The sequence below is a fragment of the Blennius ocellaris genome (assembly GCF_963422515.1).
Source record: "Blennius ocellaris genome assembly, chromosome: 11".
NCBI classification, from domain to species: Eukaryota; Metazoa; Chordata; class Actinopteri; order Blenniiformes; family Blenniidae; genus Blennius; species Blennius ocellaris.
Genome location: NC_137660.1, coordinates 29,551,948 through 29,572,618, shown reverse-complemented (window position 1 = coordinate 29,572,618; position 20,671 = coordinate 29,551,948). Strand labels below are relative to the sequence as shown.

Here is a 20,671-nt window from a genome sequence, read left to right as displayed (position 1 = left end):
TTAATGTATCTGCATAATATGAATTTAAAAAGTAAAAATCAAACATTGTCTTTATTTTCTTTATTTAAAAATGTTGTGAACATGAAGTTGATCTTCAATTTATAACAAAATAATGACATTTCTTAAAATATGATCATCAACGTAAACTGAATTATGACAAAACAATTTGCATTGGAAGGATTATATTTCAAGTAAACTTGTATATATTTTTATTCGTAATTATCCTATAATAACCTAGATATTTGTGCAACTTACCAACGTAAACCCCAAAACAAAAGAAGAATAGAAGAAACATTTCAAGGTGTTTTATTTGTCATTTCAACAGTAAAAGCAGGTTTCACAGTGTAATGAAATTCTTACTTTGCCGTCTACCTTGGTGCCGACATACATAAATAAATAAGCATAACACAAGAAAATAGAATAAAATAAAATATAAAAAGAACACAATATAACAAAAACAATCAATTATAATGTTCCTTTTCTCTCCTCATTGAATTAAATGAAGAAACTATTTCCAAATGTAAAGAAATGATAAATCACATTAAATGTGAGATGTAGGTGTCAGCAGGTGGAACGTCAGGTTCTCCTCAGACGGAGCGTCTGAACCGTGAGAAGTTTTGGTTCTGGGTTCCAGACGGAACGTGTTGACGGAACGGAGCAGATGTGGCTCAGAGATAAGATCAGCGGTTCTCATGACGGGAGGAAGACGAGTCGCAGGAAGCTGCTCGTCTCCTTCCTGTTCTAAGAAACGGAGACGCAAACTTCGCGATAAGAATCTTCTTGTCTGCGAGAATAGACGTGTGAAACCGTCAGGCGGGAACAAACGCCTGCAGACGTTCTGTTGGTTCGTCAGAAAGGTCGGAATTTGACTCACGTGGGAAGAATTAACATCGTGAGTTTGTCCGGAACCACAGGTTCTCCTCCAGCGTCTACGGAGAACCTTCAGACGTCACTTTGTTCTTCTAGAGGTCAATGATGGCGGCGACGTCTGAGGAGGAGAGCGATGATGTCATCGTTTCTGTTGGGCGAAAGAATCATTGGAACCCAAACTACATGTTGAACACCCGGTTCTAGATCTGAGGTCGGCAAAGAAAGTCTGGTTCCACCGTGACTCTACTGTGGTTCCACCGTGGTTCCATCATGGTTCCACCATGATTCCATTGTAGTTCCATAATGGTTCTACTGTGGTTCCACCGTGATTCTATTGTAGTTCCATCATGGTTCTACTGTGGTTCCACCATGATTCCATTGTGGTTCTACTGTAGTTCCATCATGGTTCTACTGTGGTTCCATCATGGTTCTACTGTGGTTCCATCATGGTTCTACTGTAGTTCCATTGTGGTTCTACTGTAGTTCCATCATGGTTCCATTGTAGTTCCACCATGGTTCCATCATGGTTCCACCATGATTCCATTGTGGTTCTACTGTAGTTCCATCATGATTCTACTGTGGTTCCATCATGGTTCCATTGTGGTTCTATTGTAGTTCCATCGTGGTTCCATCATGGTTCTACTGTGGTTCCATCATGATTCTACTGTGGTTCCATCGTGGTTCCATCATGGTTCTACTGTGGTTCCATCATGATTCTACTGTGGTTCCATCATGGTTCTACTGTGGTTCCATCATGGTTCTACTGTGGTTCCATCATGGTTCTACTGTGGTTCCATCATGGTTCTACTGTGGTTCCATCATGATTCTACTGTGGTTCCATCATGGCTCTACTGTGGTTCCATCGTGGTTCCATCATGGTTCTACTGTGGTTTTCATGTTTGGATCTTCCAGCAGAACCGACTGGAACATGAAGAACATCTAGTGTGTTGCCCTGAGTCAGGGTTGGTGTTTTCTGGAATTGATCCCTGGAGGACAGGAAGACAGGAGTGTCTCAGACAGATGGAGACAGACGGAGACAGACAGACAGACGGAGACAGACAGACAGACGTCCCCTGAACGTCCTCCTGCTTCTCTTCAGTCGTATGTTTTGTATTTCAATCAAATAAATGTGACCAAGTGAAATCTGGTTCATGAGGAAACGTTGATGTGAAGATCAATGGTGGTTGATGGTTTGTTCTCCTGGTGGAGGTGAAGATCTCCTCCTCCTCCTCCCCCTCCTCCTCCTCCCCCTCCTCCTCCCCCTCCTCCTCCTCTCCTCCTCCTCCTCCCCCCCCCCAGAGCGAGGTTCAGGGGAAATCCAGCTTTAGCTGTTGATGGAAATGATGACATGACAAAAATTTCACTTCCGCAATTGAGAGGATTTAAACTGTCGCCAGAAGCTCAGAGGAGCATCTTCCTCCTCGTCTACCTCGTCTTCCTCGTCCTCCTCCTCGTCTTCCTCCTCCTCGTCTTCCTCCTCCTCGTCTTCCTCCTCAGCATCATGAAGACCAGCTGCTTCGCCCTGCTGCTGTTGGTCTGCTGCTCCGACGCTCAACGTGAGTCTCTCTCTAATCCTGACCCCTCCTCCACCTCCTCCTCCACCTCCTCCACCTCCTTCTCCATCTCCTCCACCTCCTTCTCCATCTCCTCCACCTCCTTCTCCTTCTCCTCCATCTCCACCTCCTTCTCCATCTCCTCCACCTCCTTCTCCATCTCCTCCACCTCCTTCTCCTTCTCCTCCATCTCCACCTCCTCCTCCACCTCCTCCACCTCCTTCTCCATCTCCTCCACCTCCTTCTCCATCTCCTCCACCTCCTTCTCCTTCTCCTCCATCTCCACCTCCTTCTCCTTCTCCTTCTCCTCCTCCTCCTCCTCCTCCATCTCCTTCTCCTTCTCCTCCTCCTCCATCTCTACCTCCACCTCCTTCTCCTCCTCGTCCTCCACCTCCTTCTCCTCCTCGTCCTCCTCCTCCTCCTCCTTCTCCTCCTCCTGACTCTTCTCCTTCTCCTCCTCCTCCTCCATCTCCACCTCCACCTCTTCTCCTCCTCCTCCTCCTCCTTCTCCTCCTTCTGACTCTTCTCCTTCTCCTCCTCCTCCTCCATCTCCACCTCCACCTCTTCTCCTCCTCCTCCTCCTCCTTCTCCTCCTTCTGACTCTTCTCCTTCTCCTTCTCCTCCTCCTCCATCTCTACCTTCTCCTCCTCCTCCATCTCCACCTCCATCTCCACCTCCTTCTCCTCCTTCTGACTCTTCTCCTTCTCCTCCTCCTCCATCTCCACCTCCACCTCTTCTCCTCCTCCACCTCCTTCTCCTCCTTCTGACTCTTCTCCTTCTCCTCCTCCATCTCTACCTCCTCCTCCTTCTCCTCCTCCTCCACCTCCACCGCTTCTCCTCCTCCTCCTCCTCCTCCACCTCTTCTCCTCCTCCTCCTCCTCCTCCTCCTGACTCTCCTCCTCCTCCTCCTCCTCCTCCTCACAGCTCACGGGACCAAATTCAACGTCGCTCCTGGAAACTGCTGCTTCAACCTGTCTAGCCGAGCCTTACCTGGTAGGGCCGTCGCTGGGGTCCAGAAGAGCCACCGGTCCTGCAAGAGTGCTGCTTTCATGTGAGTCTGTTACTGGGAGGAAGATGCTCTATAATCTGGTGTTAGAGGAGGAAGATGCTCTATAATCTGGATTAGAGGAGGAAGATGCTCTATAATCTGGTGTTAGAGGAGGAAGATGCTCTATAACCTGGATTAGAGGAGGAAGATGCTCTATAATCTGGTGTTAGAGGAGGAAGATGCTCTATAATCTGGTGTTAGAGGAGGAAGATGCTCTCTAATCTGGATTAGAGGAGGAAGATGCTCTATAATCTGGTGTTAGAGGAGGAAGATGCTCTATAATCTGGTGTTAGAGGAGGAAGATGCTCTATAATCTGGTGTTAGAGGAGGAAGATGCTCTATAATCTGGTGTTAGAGGAGGAAGATGCTCTCTAATCTGGATTAGAGGAGGAAGATGCTCTATAATCTGGTGTTAGAGGAGGAAGATGCTCTCTAATCTGGTGTTAGAGGAGGAAGATGCTCTATAATCTGGTGTTAGAGGAGGAAGATGCTCTATAATCTGGATTAGAGGAGGAAGATGCTCTATAATCTGGTGTTAGAGGAGGAAGATGCTCTCTAATCTGGTGTTAGAGGAGGAAGATGCTCTCTAATCTGGATTAGAGGAGGAAGATGCTCTATAATCTGGTGTTAGAGGAGGAAGATGCTCTCTAATCTGGTGTTAGAGGAGGAAGATGCTCTATAATCTGGTGTTAGAGGAGGAAGATGCTCTATAATCTGGTGTTAGAGGAGGAAGATGCTCTATAATCTGGATTAGAGGAGGAAGATGCTCTATAATCTGGTGTTAGAGGAGGAAGATGCTCTATAATCTGGATTAGAGAAGGAAGATGCTCTATAATCTGGATTAGAGGAGGAAGATGCTCTATAATCTGACCTTCCAGTGTTTGTATGCTTGCCAGAGTGACGACGGTTCGAGGACGTCAGATCTGCTACAGTCAGCGTTTCCCCTGGGCTCAGAAGATCTTCAGCCAACATGAAGGAAGCGCCCAGTGAGACTCCTGCACTTCTTCTCTGCGCTCTGATTGGCCGAAACATGTTTAACTGTTTTAGCGCAGGCAACTCCTCGGACCCCCCCGCTGGTCCCTGAAGGGTCCCGGGCATCAGACTGTGTTTCTATATGTTTCATTAAATGTTTTGGTGACCGAAGATAATCTATATTTCTATAAAGTGTTCTGTAATCCACTTCATATAGTTTCATTTATTTGTTTATATCATCGTCATACTGTTGCAGTGTTTTATGTTTTTTTAAAGCAGGATTAGAAACGACTGATTTTAAAACACATTAGAAATGTCAAGAAAAATAAATGTTCTTATTGCCAAACGATATTTTGTACTGTTATTTTCCCTACTTTGTAAAAACTGCTTGTGATATTAAAAAAAAGCTCACAATAAAAAAATTTAACTCACTTTTTTTGTCTAAGCAAACATTTTACTTATTTTTGTAATTTTAAGTGTGTGCGCGCATAAAAACAATAAAATTGTGTATTAATATACTAGTATTATTATTATTATTACTGATATATATATATATATATTGTTATTTTATTGCTACCATTATTAGTAGTACTATACACGAGTATTATACACTATTACACATTGTTATTATCTGTATTATTGTTATTATTATTATATAATGCCTACTTCTAATGGCTCTGCCACTGCACCTTACTATTTATTTATCTTGCTTTGATCTCGTCTTATTTCTAAGTGCCCATGTTCCGTTCTGTGTTTTACTTTATGTCTTATACACAGATAGTTTTATATTTTACTTTTATTTCTATTCTACTGTATTTTATAATATTCGTATGTACCAGATTGCTGCAACAAAACAATTTCCCTTCGGGGATGAATAAAGTAATTATCTATCTTATCTATCTATCTATCTATCTATCTATCTATTCCCTCTGACCACTAGACAGTAGGAGGGTGCAGTGTGCAGTGGTGGCCAGCAGGGGGCGGTGGTGGCCAGCAGGGGGCGGTGAGCCAACCCCGCCGCCCAACAGGAGAAGAAGAAGAAGCGGGAGGCTCTTGGGGGAGGTTCCGGTCATGGCAGCAGCTGACGGCGGGCTGAAGCCGCTCCAACACGCCATGAAAATGGCCAAAACAGCGATTCAGCTGGACGGAGGGAACAGACACAAGGTACCGGGCCGCGGGGCCCCGGGGGGCCGCCGCCCCGCCGCCAGCTAACCGGGCCACCGGGGATGTAAACAGACCGAGGGGGGGCGGAGGCTTGCGAGCCGCTTGAGCCGCTTCACCTCCGTCGGACCGGAAACGCGTCCCGCTGCGGTCAAAATAAAGCCGCCGGGGGTTTAAAGTTTCCGTGTGTTTTTAGTTTGTTTTTCCGCCCCGCGCGACACACCCGGCGGTGTCCCGGGCCTCGTCGCCGTGGTTCCGCCCGGCGAAGCGGCTTTAAACAGGAAAAAAAGGACCGGGACATTTTTTTTTTTTTTAGATTGTAAATATTAGCGAGTTGTCTGAATTCCGACGTTTTACGAGAGACCGCAAACACAACATAACTTTCACCCTGACAGTACCCGGATGTGTTGAGTCCGTTTAGTTCGAGACGTCACTTGTCTCTCATTTCTCATATTAGACAAACTGCTTTAATTTATTTAGCCTTATTGAGTATTACAATATTTGAAGGTTTAAATTATTTAACTATCAACACGTTTACCCGTCTGCGTAGTAACCATGGTAACGGACTGGTTCTGAGCCGCCGAGCAGCGGGTCGCTGGTTCGAGTCCCGCTGGAAGTTAACATATTATTAATGTCAATAATATTTTTACAAACAATAAGAAGAATAAAAAGTGCACAAGCTAGAAATGTCTGTTAATTAAATGTTAATCCACGGAACTTTGTTGAATTTACTTTCAGTCGCACCAACTTGCTTTTCTCATGATTTTATTAAATATTTAAAACAGGCTTGACTCTTATTTTAAACTCAAACGTTTTACAATTTAAAAGTTGATCAACGCTGTCAAATTATTGCGTAAAACAGAAGTGAACCTCAAAATGATGTCCTTTTTTTGTTTTTAAAATTTTTTTTATGCAACTGGGAAGGTTTTAATTGTTTTTATTTTAATTAAAAGTTTTATCTTGACCGTATGGAGAAGAAGTCTGGCAGCAGAATGCTAATATGTTTCACGTTATTGTTGCATCGTTCTAATGTGGAGAAAAATCAGTGAAGAAAACCTCTGTGGGTATTTCGTGTCGTTTACTACATAAAAAATGAATAATGAGCTGTATTTGTTGTTTCTGCAGGAAGCTTACTGTGAATACCTGCGAACCATCGGTTACATATCGCACACTCTCCTGGAGGAGGCGGCGTCACAACGTAAGCTCTGGTTCACTGACGGCATGTTGGCGTAAATAAAAGCCTCTTGGTGTTTTAGGTGTGGAGGAGAAAAAGTAGCTAATTAGCTAGTGATTCGTGACCACAGTGCCCCCATTAGGCCACCTACCAAATTTCAGCTCAATCGGAAAATGTTTGTTAGCATGCTAACGAGCATGCTAGGCCGCAAGCTAGCGCCGATCCACCTGAACATCTCAGGTGGTACGCGGCAGGTGCCCCCGAGCCGGAATCTGGTTTTACTTCAATTCTGGTGCGAATGACACGGCGCTGATGGAACGTGAAAGGTTTTTCAAAAACTGCCACCGACATGAATTTGAGTAATTTCATAATGTGCGCTGATCTACGAGTTTTTAAAAACAAGCACTGTCTACTGCTCAATCCAGGCTGTCAAGGAAGTTTCTGGAAGGTGCCCGTAGATGGATTGCGCAATCACGGGTGTCAAATTACACAGCGGTGTGAGGAGCAGGCACTCAGAGCGAGAGCCCACCGAGTTTAGAAGAATAATAATAAACGGAGGAAATACAATTAGGAATTTTTGCCAGGAAGTAGTGACCACGCCCCTTTTGGGGGGCGTGGCCAGTGCGGCCATGAGAGTGACTCTGTGCTTCCTGTGTGCAGGCGACACGGTGGCGGTGGAGGAGGAGCGCATGCTGAGGCTCGCCGAACAATGTCTGGAGCGAGCCAAGTCCTTCATAGGGAAGCGCCTGGCCCCGCCCACCCCGCTAGCCCCGCCCCCTCCCGCCTCCGGCCACGTCCCCGCAGACGCAGGTGAACTCCCTCCTGGCGCCTCAGGCCTCCGTCGGGCCGCTGCTTTGCTAACCGCTTTGATCTCCGCAGCTCCCGGCCCGGCGCTCAGCAGCCCGACCGCCGGGCACCGCAGGGGGTCGTCGGATGACGGCGGCGGCGTTGGCGGCGGCGGCGGCGACGGTGGAGAGCCGTCGCACTTCCTGCCCCCTGAAGTCTTCCAGAGAATGCAGGTCGTCACGTCGCAGGACAGCAGCAGGAAGTAAGACCGACGTCACCCAGGCTCGTAGCACCAAAGACATTTCCTTTCAGTTTCCTGTCCTCTGATTGGCCACTTGACGCAGTGACATCATCACCCTGGTTAGATATTGGGGGTCAAAGGTCTGGGGAGTGGGGGTGGGGGTCGCACAGAAATAGTAAAATGTGTGTAGATCAGTGTCAGATGACGGAAGCGGTCGTGGATCAATCAGGTTCTAATGCTTTGGTTTCCATGGCGACACGTCTGCGCGCTCTACCGAGTGTAGCTCTAGCTTCCTGCGTGTTTTATTAGAAAAAAACAACCAACTCGTGGCCCCGGCATGCTAACAGCTGCGTGACGTCTGCAGTTCTGCCGTTTCCGTGGAAACGAACATCATTTTCTAAACTTTGCGGCGCGAACGTGAAACGTCTGAGAAGCGAAGCGACTTTCAGGCTCCGCCCCCAACGAACGGCGCCACATGTTGTGTTCAGTAGTTTTATTCTCAGGAGCACACTTCGGCCGTTAGCATGTCACTTGAAGCATTATTATTTTGTTCGTTTAGTCTTATTTAATGACGACGTTTCCGCGCGGCCATGAGCGTGAGGCGCTAGCCGGCGCCGGTTGTTGTCCGTCGCTCAGCGTCCGGCGCTCTGGCTGTTCCAGGGAGCTGACGCCCATCCAGGAAGCCTCGCGCCTCAACCAGAAGCTCCAGGCCGCCTTCCAGGCCCGTCTGGCCAGGCTACCGCCGGGCCACGCCTCCCAGAAGACGTCTCTGGTGAGCGGCGCCGCCCTTACCGTCTGTTAGCGGCAGCGTCTGTTAGTGTCTGTTAGCATGTGTTAGCGTCTGTTAGCGTCTTAGCGTCTGTTAGTGTCTCAGCGTCTGTTAGTGTCTCTTAGCGTCTCAGCGTCTGTTAGTGTCTGTTAGTGTCTCAGCGTCTGTTAGTGTCTGTTAGCATCTGTTAGTGTCTGTTAGCATGTGTTAGCGTCTGTTAGCATCTTAGCGTCTGTTAGTGTCTCAGCGTCTGTTAGTGTCTCTTAGCGTCTCAGCGTCTGTTAGTGTCTGTTAGTGTCTGTGCGTCTGTTAGTGTCTGTTAGTGTCTCAGCGTCTGTTAGTGTCTGTTAGCGTCTGTTAGTGTCTCAGCGTCTGTTAGTGTCTCTTAGCGTCTCAGCGTCTGTTAGTGTCTGTTAGTGTCTCAGCGTCTGTTAGTGTCTGTTAGCGTCTGTTAGTGTCTGTTGGTGTCTCAGCGTCTGTTAGCGTCTGTTAGTGTCTGTTTGCATCTCAGCGTCTGTTAGTGTCTGTTAGCATCTTAGCGTCTGTTAGTGTCTGTTAGCGTCTGTTAGCGTCTCAGCGTCTGTTAGTGTCTCAGCGTCTGTTAGCATGTGTTAGCGTCTTTCTGTTAGTGTCTCAGCGTCTGTTAGCGTGTGTTAGCGTCTCAGCGTCTGTTAGTGTCTCAGCGTCTGTTAGCATGTGTTAGCGTCTTTCTGTTAGTGTCTCAGCGTCTGTTAGCGTGTGTTAGCGTCTGTCTGTTAGCGTATGTTAGCGCGCCGCCGGCCGCTCTGCTCGGTAACTCCTTCCTTTTAAATCGTTACGCCTTGTTTTGTTTTCCTGTTTCTAACCAAGAGGAACATGGAAACGTATTTTCTTCGTCATTTTATGATTTTATTCTTCAGTTCTGATCAAAACATTTAGTTTAATTATCAGTTTATTTTAAACTTCGTCACAGAGCCTCTCTCTCTATCTCTCTCTCTCTTGCTCTCTTTCTCTCTCTCGCTTTCTCTCTCTCTCTCCCTCCCTCTCTCTCTCTCTCTCTCTCCCTCTCTCCCTCTGTCCCTCTCTCTCTCTCTCTGTCTCTCTCCCTCTCTCTCTCCCTCTCTCTCTCTCTCCCTCCCTCTCTCTCTCCCTCCCTCTCTCTCTCTCTCTCTCTCTCCCTCTCTCCCTCTGTCCCTCTCTCTCTCTCTCTGTCTCTCTCCCTCTCTCTCTCCCTCTGTCCCTCTCTCTCTCTCTGTCTCTCTCCCTCTCTCTCTCTCTCTGTCTCTCTCTATCTCTCCCTCTATCTCTCTCTCTCTTGCTCTCTTTCTCTCTCTCTCTCCCTCCCTCTCTCTCTCTCTCTCTCTCTCTGTCTCTCTCCCTCTCTCTCTCTCTCTCTGTCTCTCTCTCTGTCTCCCTCTTCTCTCTCTCCCCCCCTCTCTCTCCCTCCCTCTCTCTCTCCCTCTCTCTCTCTCTTTCTCCCTCTATCTCTCTCTCCCTCCCTCTGTCTCCCTCCCTCTCTCTCTCTCTGTCTTTCTCTCTCCCTCTCTCTCTCTCTCTCTGTCTCTCTCTCTGTCTCCCTCTTCTCTCTCTCCCCCCCTCTCTCTCCCTCCCTCTCTCTCTCCCTCTCTCTCTCTCTTTCTCCCTCTATCTCTCTCTCCCTCCCTCTGTCTCCCTCCCTCTTCTCTCTCTCCCCCCTCTCTCTCCCTCCCTCTCTCTCTCCCTCCCTCTCTCTCTCTCCCTCCCTCTCTCTCTCTCTCTCTGTCTCTCTCCCTCTCTCTCTCTCTCTGTCTCTCTCTCTGTCTCCCTCTTCTCTCTCTCCCCCCCTCTCTCTCCCTCCCTCTCTCTCTCCCTCTCTCTCTCTCTTTCTCCCTCTATCTCTCTCTCCCTCCCTCTGTCTCCCTCCCTCTCTCTCTCTCTGTCTTTCTCTCTCCCTCTCTCTCTCTCTCTCTGTCTCTCTCTCTGTCTCCCTCTTCTCTCTCTCCCCCCCCTCTCTCTCCCTCCCTCTCTCTCTCCCTCTCTCTCTCTCTTTCTCCCTCTATCTCTCTCTCCCTCCCTCTGTCTCCCTCCCTCTTCTCTCTCTCCCCCCTCTCTCTCCCTCCCTCTCTCTCTCCCTCCCTCTCTCTCTCTCCCTCCCTCTCTCTCTCTCTCTCTGTCTCTCTCCCTCTCTCTCTCTCTCTCTGTCTCTCTCTCTGTCTCCCTCTTCTCTCTCTCCCCCCCTCTCTCTCCCTCCCTCTCTCTCTCCCTCTCTCTCTCTCTTTCTCCCTCTATCTCTCTCTCCCTCCCTCTGTCTCCCTCCCTCTCTCTCTCTCTGTCTTTCTCTCTATATATTTACCTCCCCTCCCTCCCCCCCCTCAGTCAGACCTCCCCCCCCCCCCCCAGTCAGACCTCCACCCCTCCCTCCCCCCCCCCCCCTCAGTCAGACCTCCACCTCCCCTCGTCTCGTCGTTTAAAAATCAGCTGCGAGGAGAAAAAACCAAAGTTTATTTTGCGTCACGTTTTGTTTGAGTTTGTCTCGAGGCTCCAGGAACAAACACTTTTATTCTTTTAACCTCGTCGCTCCGCGTGTCGCGGACAGTTTAGTTTCCATATCGCGGGTTAAAGTAAAGTAAAGTAAAGTAAAGTAAAGTGAGAGCATGTCGGAGCTGCTGCGGGATTATTGGACTAAAGTCAAGAGTTTCCTGAAGGTAAAACGTTTTGATTCTGCTGCTGGAAAATCCTGCGACGACGTTTGTTTGGAGAAAAATAAATAAAACGCCAATAAGAAAAAAATACAACTTTACAATTAAACTTGTAACGGAGAAAGAAAATCTCAATTGATATAATTTGACGCTCGTTAACAAAACGTGTTAATTTAATCAAAGTGATCAAAGCGACAAACAATCAAATTCTCACCGCCTGATCATTAAGGAACGTAAAGTTGAATTAAAACGTGGAACTTTGCTCTTTGTTTGTTTGTTTGTTTGTTTGTCTTGCTGGTTTGATGTTTAACGGGAGGAAAGAGACTCGTTGTTTGTTTGTTTGTTTGTTTTGTTGTTATGTTTATCGGGAGGAAAGAGACTCGTTGTATTTGTTTGTTTGTTTTGCTGGTTTGTTTTATTTGTTTTGCTGGTTTGTTTTATTTGTTTTGCTGGTTTGATGTTTATCGGGAGGAAAGTGACTCGTTGTTTGTTTGTTTGTTTTGCTGGTTTGATGTTTATCGGGAGGAAAGAGACTCGTTGTTTGTTTGTTTGTTTTGCTGGTTTGCTGTTTATCGGGAGGAAAGTGACTCGTTGTTTGTTTGTTTTGCTGGTTTGTTTTGTTTGTTTTGCTGGTTTGATGTTTATCGGGAGGAAAGAGACTCGTTGTTTGTTTTGTTTGTTTTGCTGGTTTGCTGTTTAGCGGGAGGAAAGTGACTTGTTTGTTTGTTTGTTTTGTTGTTTTGATGTTTATCGGGAGGAAAGTGACTGGTTGTGTTTGTTGGTAAACGATGTGACGGATCGTTTCCTGTCAGACTCTTTCTCTGCAGAGACAAATGATGGAGAACCTGAGCATCGCCAGAGCCCGGCAGGACGCTGTATCCTCTTTGTTTGTTTGTTTGTGTGTTTGTTTTCTTCCTCACGTGAACAAGTGATGAGGAGGAGCAACAAGACCTCACTTTTATTTACATTTTTTATTGTTTTGAGGCTTTTGTGTTTCATTTTCTCTCGTCTTCTCAATAATATATATATTTTTAAAGGGATTTAATGTTTTTTTTGTTTCTTTACCTGTTTATTCTCTAGTTTTTTTCCATTTTTAATGGAAAACTGGCTTCATTTCATTGTTTTTGTGTGTTAAAGTTTTGCTCCCTGATCTTCTTCACCCGACGTCTAAAGTATTTATTCGGAGTCTCAGTCTTCATCCTGTCGTGACTCTAAACAACGTGACGCTCATCAGGCCAGATGTTTGTTTGTTTGTTTGTTTTCTTCCTCACATGAAGAAGTGATGAGGAGGACAAACTGGAGCAACAAGACCTCAATTTAATTTAAAAATTTTTATTGTTTTGAGGCTTTTGTGTTTCATTTTCTCTCGTCTCCTCAATAATATATATATTTTAAGTGATTTAATGTTTTTTTTGTTTCCAGTTCACCATATTTATACATTTTTTTTATCTAATTGGTTTTTTTTCACCATTTAATTAATTCTTTACCTGTTTTTTTTTCCATTTTTAATAGAAAAATGGCTTCATTTCATTGTTTTTACGGGAGGAGAAACTGGAGCAATTCGCAAAACATATTTATTTGTATTTTTGTATTGTTTTGAGCCTTTTGTGTTTCATTTTCTCTCAATAATATATATATTTTAAGCGATTTTTTGTTTTTGTTTCCAGTTCAGGATATTTATAATTTTTTTTTTTTTATCAATTTTTTTTTTTTTTCACCATTTAATTCATTCTTTACCTGTTTATTCTCTAGTTTTTTTTTCCATTTTTAATGGAAAAAAACTATCCTGTCGTGACGCTAAATGACGTGATTCTCATCAGGCCAGATGTTTGTTTGTTTTCTTCCTCACGTGAACAAGTGATGAGGAGGACAAACTGGAGCAACAAGACCTCACTTTTATTTTTATTTTTTTTATTGTTTTGAACCATTTTCTCTCGTCTTCTCAATAATATATATATTTTAATTGATTTAATGTTTTTTTTTTCTTTCCAGTTCAGGATGTTTATTCTTTTTTTTTAATCTATTTGGGTTTTTATCACCATTTAATTCATTCTTTAATGGAAAAATGGCTTCATTTCATTGTTTTTGTGTGTTAAAGTTTTGCTCCCTGATCTTCTTCACCCGACGTCTAAAGTATTTATTCGGAGTCTCAGTCTTCATCCTGTCGTGACTCTAAACAACATGACGCTCATCAGGCCAGATGTTTGGGTGTTTTCTTGACTCTCCGTTCAGCTGCAGAGGAAGATGGAGGAGCGGCGGCAGCGGCTGCAGGAGGAGGCCAACAGGTGGGTGACTGGACCGTCCTCCCGTCCTCCCGTCCTCCCGTCCCGGGCTTTTATTCTGAAGGGCCTCCGGTGTGTTGCAGGAGGTTTGCGGCGTCGGGCGGGATGACGGCGGAGGAGCAGGAGCAGCGGCGGCTTTACACCAACGTGCTGGAGTACGAGCAGGACCACGTGAGTGTGGACAGACGAGGGACGACCCGGGACGTCTCACCTTCAGGACCACGTGAACCGGATCTAAAAAGAACCCTTTGATGTTCTCTTGTCCAGGATTGGCCGAAGCAGTGGAAAGAGAACCTGAAGAACAATCCTGACGTTTCTCTGGCGTCAGACTTGGTCTCATACCTGCTGAGGTGAGACGCCTTCATTTACCCTTCTCGTCTGGGGACAGGAAGTGGCCGGGGACAGGAAGTGGCCGGGGACGGGCAGTGGCCGGGGACGGGAAGTGGCCGGGGACGGGAAGTGGCCGGGGACGGGAAGTGGCCGGGGACGGGAAGTGGCCGGGGACGGGCAGTGGCCGGGGACGGGAAGTGGCCGGGGACGGGAAGTGGCCGGGGACGGGCAGTGGCCGGGGACGGGAAGTGGCCGGGGACGGGAAGTGGCCGGGGACGGGAAGTGGCCGGGGACGGGAAGTGGCCGGGGACGGGAAGTGGCCGGGGACGGGAAGTGGCCGGGGACGGGAAGTGGCCGGGGACGGGAAGCGGTCGTCGGGAACAGGATGTCATCCTCGTCGTATCTAGAACCTTCTCGGAATACCTCAGGAGAACCTCAGGGCTCAGTGTCTGTTCTTTGTTTTTAATAAGTACGTCTGCTCAGAACGAGTCGTCTGTCGGTTCTTCAGTGTGTCGGTTCTTCAGTGTTCTGGTTCTTCAGTGTTCTGGTTCTTCAATGTCGGTTCTTCAGTGTTCTGGTTCTTCAATGTTGGTTCTTCAGTGTTCTGGTTCTTCAATGTTGGTTCTTCAGTGTTCTGGTTCTTTAGTGTTCTGGTTCTTTAGTGTGTCGGTTCTTCAATGTTCTGGTTCTTCAGTGTCGGTTCTTCAATGTCGGTTCTTCAGTGTTCTGGTTCTTCAGTGTCGGTTCTTCAATGTCGGTTCTTTAGTGTTCTGGTTCTTTAGTGTGTCGGTTCTTCAGTGTGTTGGTTCTTCAGTGTTCTGGTTCTTCAATGTCGGTTCTTCAGTGTTCTGGTTCTTTAGTGTGTCGGTTCTTCAGTGTTCTGGTTCTTCAGTGTTCTGGTTCTTCAGTGTGGGTTCTTCAGTGTTCTGGTTCTCCTGACTGGTTCTCTCGGTCCTCCAGCCGTTCCGACCATCCCCTGGTGAAGCTGCTGAGGAAGCATCAGTACCGTCTCTACAACCGTCTCTACCCCATCGTCAGCGCCGGCGTCCCTCAGGGTCCCGGCAGCTCGTCCATCAGGACGCGTCCCGGTGAGAGAGAGAGAGAGAGAGAGAGACTGGAGTTCCTCGCTGAAGCTCCGCCTCCCGTCCATCGTCCTTTGTCCTCCATCATGTCCGTCATGTCGACGTGTCCCTGACCAGCAGGGGGCAGCACCGACCATCCCAGCTTCACCTCCTCCTCCTCCTCACACTGCCACGAGGAGGAGGAGGAGGAGGAGGAGGAGGAGGAGGAGGAGGAGGCGGCGGCTGGCAGACGGGGGACGGTGGACCGGGACAACTCCTTCGAGGACCTGGAGAACTTCCTGTCCCAGCTGGACTGGGCGCCGCCCGGCGGCCCGGAGGGCGAGGCGCCGCCGGAGCTGCAGGGGAACGTCCAGGAGCTGGAGAGGACGGCGCTGAGGGGACACCTGAAGACCGTCGTCAAGGACGTCCACATCGCCATCGGTGCGTGTGCGTGTGTGTGTGTGCGTGTGCGTGTGTGTGTGAGTGCGAGTGCGTGAGTGCGAGTGCGAGTGTGTGTGAGCGTGTGTGTGTGTGTGTGTGTGTGTGTGTGTGCGCGAGTGTCTGACTGTGAGTGTGTGTGTGTGTGTGTGTGTGTGTGTGTGTGTGTGTGTGTGTGCGTGAGTGCGTGAGTGCGAGCATGTGTGTGTGTGTGCGCGAGTGTGAGTGTGAGTGTGAGTGTGAGTGTGTGTGCGCGTGTGTGTGCGTGTTCGTGTGAGTGTGAGTGTGTGCGTGTGTGTGTGTGTGTGTGTGTGTGTGTGTTTTAAACCTTTTGTCTTATCGGCTTGTTTTGTTGTCTTTTAGTTTTAGTTGTTTTGTGTCTTTATGTTGTATAATTATGTCTTTATTTGCTTTGTCTTGTATCTACTTCTGTGTGTGTGTGTGTGTGTGTGTGTGTGTGTGTGTGTGTGTGTGTGTTAACACCGGGTGTGTGTGTGTTCCACCAGATCAGCTGCTGTCTCTGTGTCTCCTGTCCTTCGAGTGTCTCAACACGTCGGCCTTCAAGGACGTGTGTCTGTCCAGCATCGAGGAGGCCTTCTTCCCGCCCCTGTGGAGCGCCCTGGTGGCGCTGTTCAGGTACTGCGCCACACACACACACACACACACTCTCTTCACGACGGCGGAGTGGGCGGAGCTTCGTACAACTGATCCCCCGACATGAAGCGGACGCTCTAATAATTAACTAAATAGTGATTATTTGCTAGATTTAGTAATAATATTACAAATTGTGGATTGTTACCGTGGAGCTTCGCTGTCCGGTGTTGCGGTTTCACCGGTGCCCGTGTTATCTGGTGACTTCTGCCTGCAGCCGATGATGAAACGCTGCTCCTGGTCACGTTGGTGCCACTTCCTCTGCACATGCTCAGTAGAGCAGCAGTACTTTTATTTTGACAGTCACCATAGTAACAATCCAACTTGGTACTTTTATTTTGACAGTCACCATAATAACAATCCGACTTGGTACTTTTATTTTGACAGTCACCATAATAACACTCCAACTTGGTACTTTTATTTTGACAGTCACCATAATAAAAATCAATCTTGGTAATTTTATTTTGACAGTCACCATAATAAAAATCAACCTTGGTAGTTTTATTTTTACAGTCACCACAATAACAATCCACCTTGGTAGTTTTATTTTGACAGTCACCATAATAATAATCCAACTTGGTGCTTTTATTTTGACAGTCACCATAATAACAATCCAACTTGGTACTTTTCATTTTACAGTCACCATAATAACAATCCACCTTGGTGCTTTTATTTTGACAGTCACCATGATCACAATCCAACTTGGTAGTTTTATTTTGACAGTCACCATAATAAAAATCAACCTTGGTAGTTTTATTTTTACAGTCACCACAATAACAATCCACCTTGGTAGTTTTATTTTGACAGTCACCATAATAATAATCCAACTTGGTGCTTTTATTTTGACAGTCACCATAATAACAATCCAACTTGGTACTTTTCATTTTACAGTCACCATGATAACAATCCACCTTGGTGCTTTTATTTTGACAGTCACCATGATCACAATCCAACTTGGTAGTTTTATTTTGACAGTCACCATAATAACAGGACACACAGTCAGTGTGATCAGTTTTGATCAGGCAGTTTATTGAAGGTTGTGTTCAGCCTTCAGGTGTAATTCTCGCTCTGGCCAGCAGGTGGCAGCACTGCTCTTTGTCCAGTCTGCAGCTCTGCAGCCTTTCTGGAGCTCAAGGAAAACGCTTCACGTTTCCCTGTTCCAAATGGTTGTTCAAGAATTCTTTTCATCTTAAATGTTTTAAATTTTTTTAAAAAGGACATCAAACGATCACCTTTAAACTCCGTTGACGTCTCGGCGTGGTTAAAACGAGCCTCGCCGTCGTTTTGAAGTGAACATTCCTTCTTTCTGGAGTTCTGGTGAGGAGTGATGTCATCGATGTTTGAAATCATGATCTGAGTCACGGCAGTGCAACGCTGATAAACACACACACACACACCGTTTCCATGGCAACGGCGGGACATTTCTGTAACCAGTAATTCTGCACATGCTCAGTAGAGACGATCAGAACAAAGTTTCTTCCCTGGCGGCACGACTCCCAGCTCTCCTGGACGGGGTGCTTTTATTTTGACAGTCACCATAGTAACAATCCAACTTGGTACTTTTATTTTGACAGTCACCAGAATAACAATCCGACTTGGTACTTTTATTTTGACAGTCACCAGAATAACAATCCGACTTGGTACTTTTGTTTTGACAGTCACCATAATAACAATCCAACTTGGTAGTTTTATTTTGACAGTCACCATAATAAAAATCAACCTTGGTAGTTTTGTTTTGACAGTCACCATAATAACAATCCAACTTGGTACTTTTATTTTGACAGTCACCATAATAACAATCCAACTTGGTGCTTTTATTTTGACAGTCGCCATGATAACAATCCAACTTGGGACTTTTATTTTGACAGTTACTACAATAACAATCTAGCTTGCTACTTTTATTTTGACAGTCACTATAATAACAATCAAACTTGGGACTTTTATTTTGACATACCCTGTGTGACCATCATAACAATTGTTGGTGATTGTTTGTCCCAGGAAGGTCCACCGTGAGCGGGAGGAGGCGTTCCAGGCCAGCGCGGCGCTCTACCGCCACGCTTCGCCCCGAGACGTCGGCGTTCCCGCCAAACTGTTCCTCCGGGACGGCGGCGAGCCGCAGCAGGGTTCCTACCCCTACGAGGCGGCGGTGCAGGAGCTGAGGCTGCTGCTGCAGGACGGATGTCCTCAGAGGAAGCTGGACTGCATCGGTGAGTCGTCCTGCCGAGTCGTCCCGCCGCGTCGTCCGTCCCGCCGAGTCGTCCGTCCCGCCGCGTCGTCCGTCCCGCCGCGTCGTCCCGCCGCGTCGTCCCGCTGCATCATCCCGCCGCGTCGTCCGTCCCACCGAGTCGTCCGTCCTGCTGCGACGTCCCGCCGAGCCGTCCCGCTGCGTCCTGCTGAGTCGTCCGTCCCGCCGCGTCGTCCCGCCGCCTCGTCCCGCCGCGTCGTCCCGCTGCATCATCCCGCCGAGTCGTCCGTCCCGCCGAGTCGTCCGTCCTGCTGCGACGTCCCGCCGAGCCGTCCCGCTGCGTCGTCCCGCTGCGTCGTCCCGCTGCGTCGTCTCGTCTCTCTTAAACTCTGGATGTCTCCGCAGTGCGGACGCTACGTCAGATCTGCGTCTGCGCCGAAGACTACCGGGCGCTGAACGAGGCTGACTCCGCCCCCAAGATGGCCGCCATGTGAGTCCCTGAGGCCGAGAACATGGAGTGGAACACGTTCTAGATGTGATGTGTGGAACACGTTCTAGTGTGTGATGACCCCCCCCCCCCTCCCCCCACTACTTACTACTTCTAGAATAATTCCGTGTCGATGCTTCTGTTCTCTCTGAAGTCGTTTGCCTTTTACTTTTACTGAAACTGTCTGATGGTTGAATTCCCTCCTTGTGTGTTCATGTTCCTGCCCCCCCCCTCCCTCCCCTCCCCTCCCTCTCCCCTCCCTCCCCTCCCCCCCCCCTCACAGCGGTGCAGACGACCTGCTGCCCATCCTGTCCTTCGTGGCTCTGCGCTGCCGGTGTCCTCAGCTGGTGTCTGAATGTGCTGCTCTGGAGGAGTTCATCCACGAGGGGTGAGTCAGTGGGACGTCTGTCCACAATAGGACTGTCCCCCCCATGAGACCGTCTCCCCTATAGGACTGTCTCCCCCCATAGGACTGTCCCCCCATGAGACCGTCTCCCCTATAGGACTGTCCCCCCATGAGACCGTCTCCCCCATAGGACTGTCCCCCCCATGAGACCGTCTCCCCTATAGGACTGTCTCCCCCCATAGGACTGTCCCCCCATGAGACCGTCTCCCCTATAGGACTGTCTCCCCCCATAGGACTGTCCCCCCATGAGACCGTCTCCCCCATAGGACTGTCCCCCCCATGAGACCGTCTCCCCCCATAGGACTGTCCCCCCCATGAGACCGTCTCCCCCATAGGACTGTCCCCCCCATGAGACCGTCTCCCCTATAGGACTGTCCCCCTATAGGACTGTCTCCCCCCATAGGACTGTCCTCCCCCCATAGGACTGTCCTCCCCCCATAGGACTGTCTCCCCCCATAGGACTGTCCCCCCATGAGACCGTCTCCCCCATAGGACTGTCCTCCCCATAGGACCGTCTCCCCCCATAGGACTGTCCTCCCCCCATAGGACGTCTCCCCCCATAGGACCGTCTCCCCCCATAGGACTGTCCTCCCCCCAAAAAACACTCGTCTAAACTGGGAATTGTCTAAACTGGGAATTGTCTTAACTGGGACATACCCCCCCCCCGGTATGGTCTGTTTGACCCAGCGTTGTGTTGCAGGTTCCTGATGGGGGAGGAGGGGTACTGCCTTACCTCCCTGCAGAGCGCCCTTGCCTACGTGGAGTCGCTGCACTCCGGAGGCGCTCGCCACCCAGACGACGCCTGAACACGGTAAACCGCGCTTTCGTCTCGCGTCCACAGGTCTTCTGCACGTGCTCAGTAGAGACGATCGGAACGTTGATGACAAATCCAACTTGGTGGCTTTATTTTGACAGTCGGTGTCAAAATAAAGCCACCAAGTCCAGGAGAAGATGGAGTCGCCACACCTCGGAGGACGGCCTCGTTCTGTTCGGCTCTACTGAGCATGTGCGGAGGAACTGGTTACCATGGCGACCGTCTGAACCTTTCTAGAGTCCCACCTCGGGAGAGATTTTCACGAAGTGACGTTTTGCAGTTGTTCTCAGAGCTGCTGCTCTCGCCCCGACCGACGCCCTCCGCGGCGTCCGGTCGTCATGTGACCTCGCCTGACTCCTCCCACATGCTCCTGTGTTTTAGGCTCCGCCCACCAGAGAGCTCGTCCTGCTCTCGCCTCCGGGATCTTTTGTGACGTGGAGATTCTCCTGCAGCAGAGTCGTTTCCCGCTAGAGTCCACGAGGGAGCCGCCGCCTGGGGGCGGAGCTTCATCTGAGGGTCGTGGCCTGGGGGCGGAGCTTCATCAGAGGGTCGCGGCCTGGGGGCGGAGCTTCATCTGGCTGCTGACTCCTGAGGGTTCTGTGACGGTTCCTTCATACGTCTTTTGTTTCTGTCTCGTCTCTCGCCATCTCGGCATGCGTCCTCACGTCTCGGCATGCGTCCTCGCGTCTAGGCATGCGTCCTCACGTCTCAGCATGCGTCCTCAAAGACAAGAAGCAGCTCGGAGTGACGACACGAACGCTAAACCCTCGTTTAGACGCCATTTCT

At 48.7% G+C, this 20,671-nt stretch overlaps 1 protein-coding gene across 1 annotated transcript; it reads left to right on the top strand.

Annotated features, from left to right (window-relative positions):
* Positions 1–5,511: 5,511 nt before the first annotated feature.
* On the top strand, positions 5,512–20,387 carry vps9d1 (VPS9 domain containing 1). Its single transcript, XM_080505597.1, has 17 exons — positions 5,512–5,607; positions 6,730–6,802; positions 7,439–7,588; positions 7,658–7,826; positions 8,466–8,577; positions 12,044–12,106; positions 13,464–13,516; positions 13,597–13,684; positions 13,781–13,863; positions 14,804–14,931; positions 15,043–15,345; positions 15,849–15,978; positions 17,992–18,200; positions 18,584–18,668; positions 18,949–19,053; positions 19,772–19,882; positions 20,267–20,387. The coding sequence occupies exons 1-16, from the start codon at positions 5,515–5,517 to the stop codon at positions 19,875–19,877; spliced, it is 1,950 nt and encodes a 649-aa protein (XP_080361723.1). The 5' UTR covers positions 5,512–5,514; the 3' UTR covers positions 19,878–19,882; positions 20,267–20,387.
* Positions 20,388–20,671: the final 284 nt, after the last annotated feature.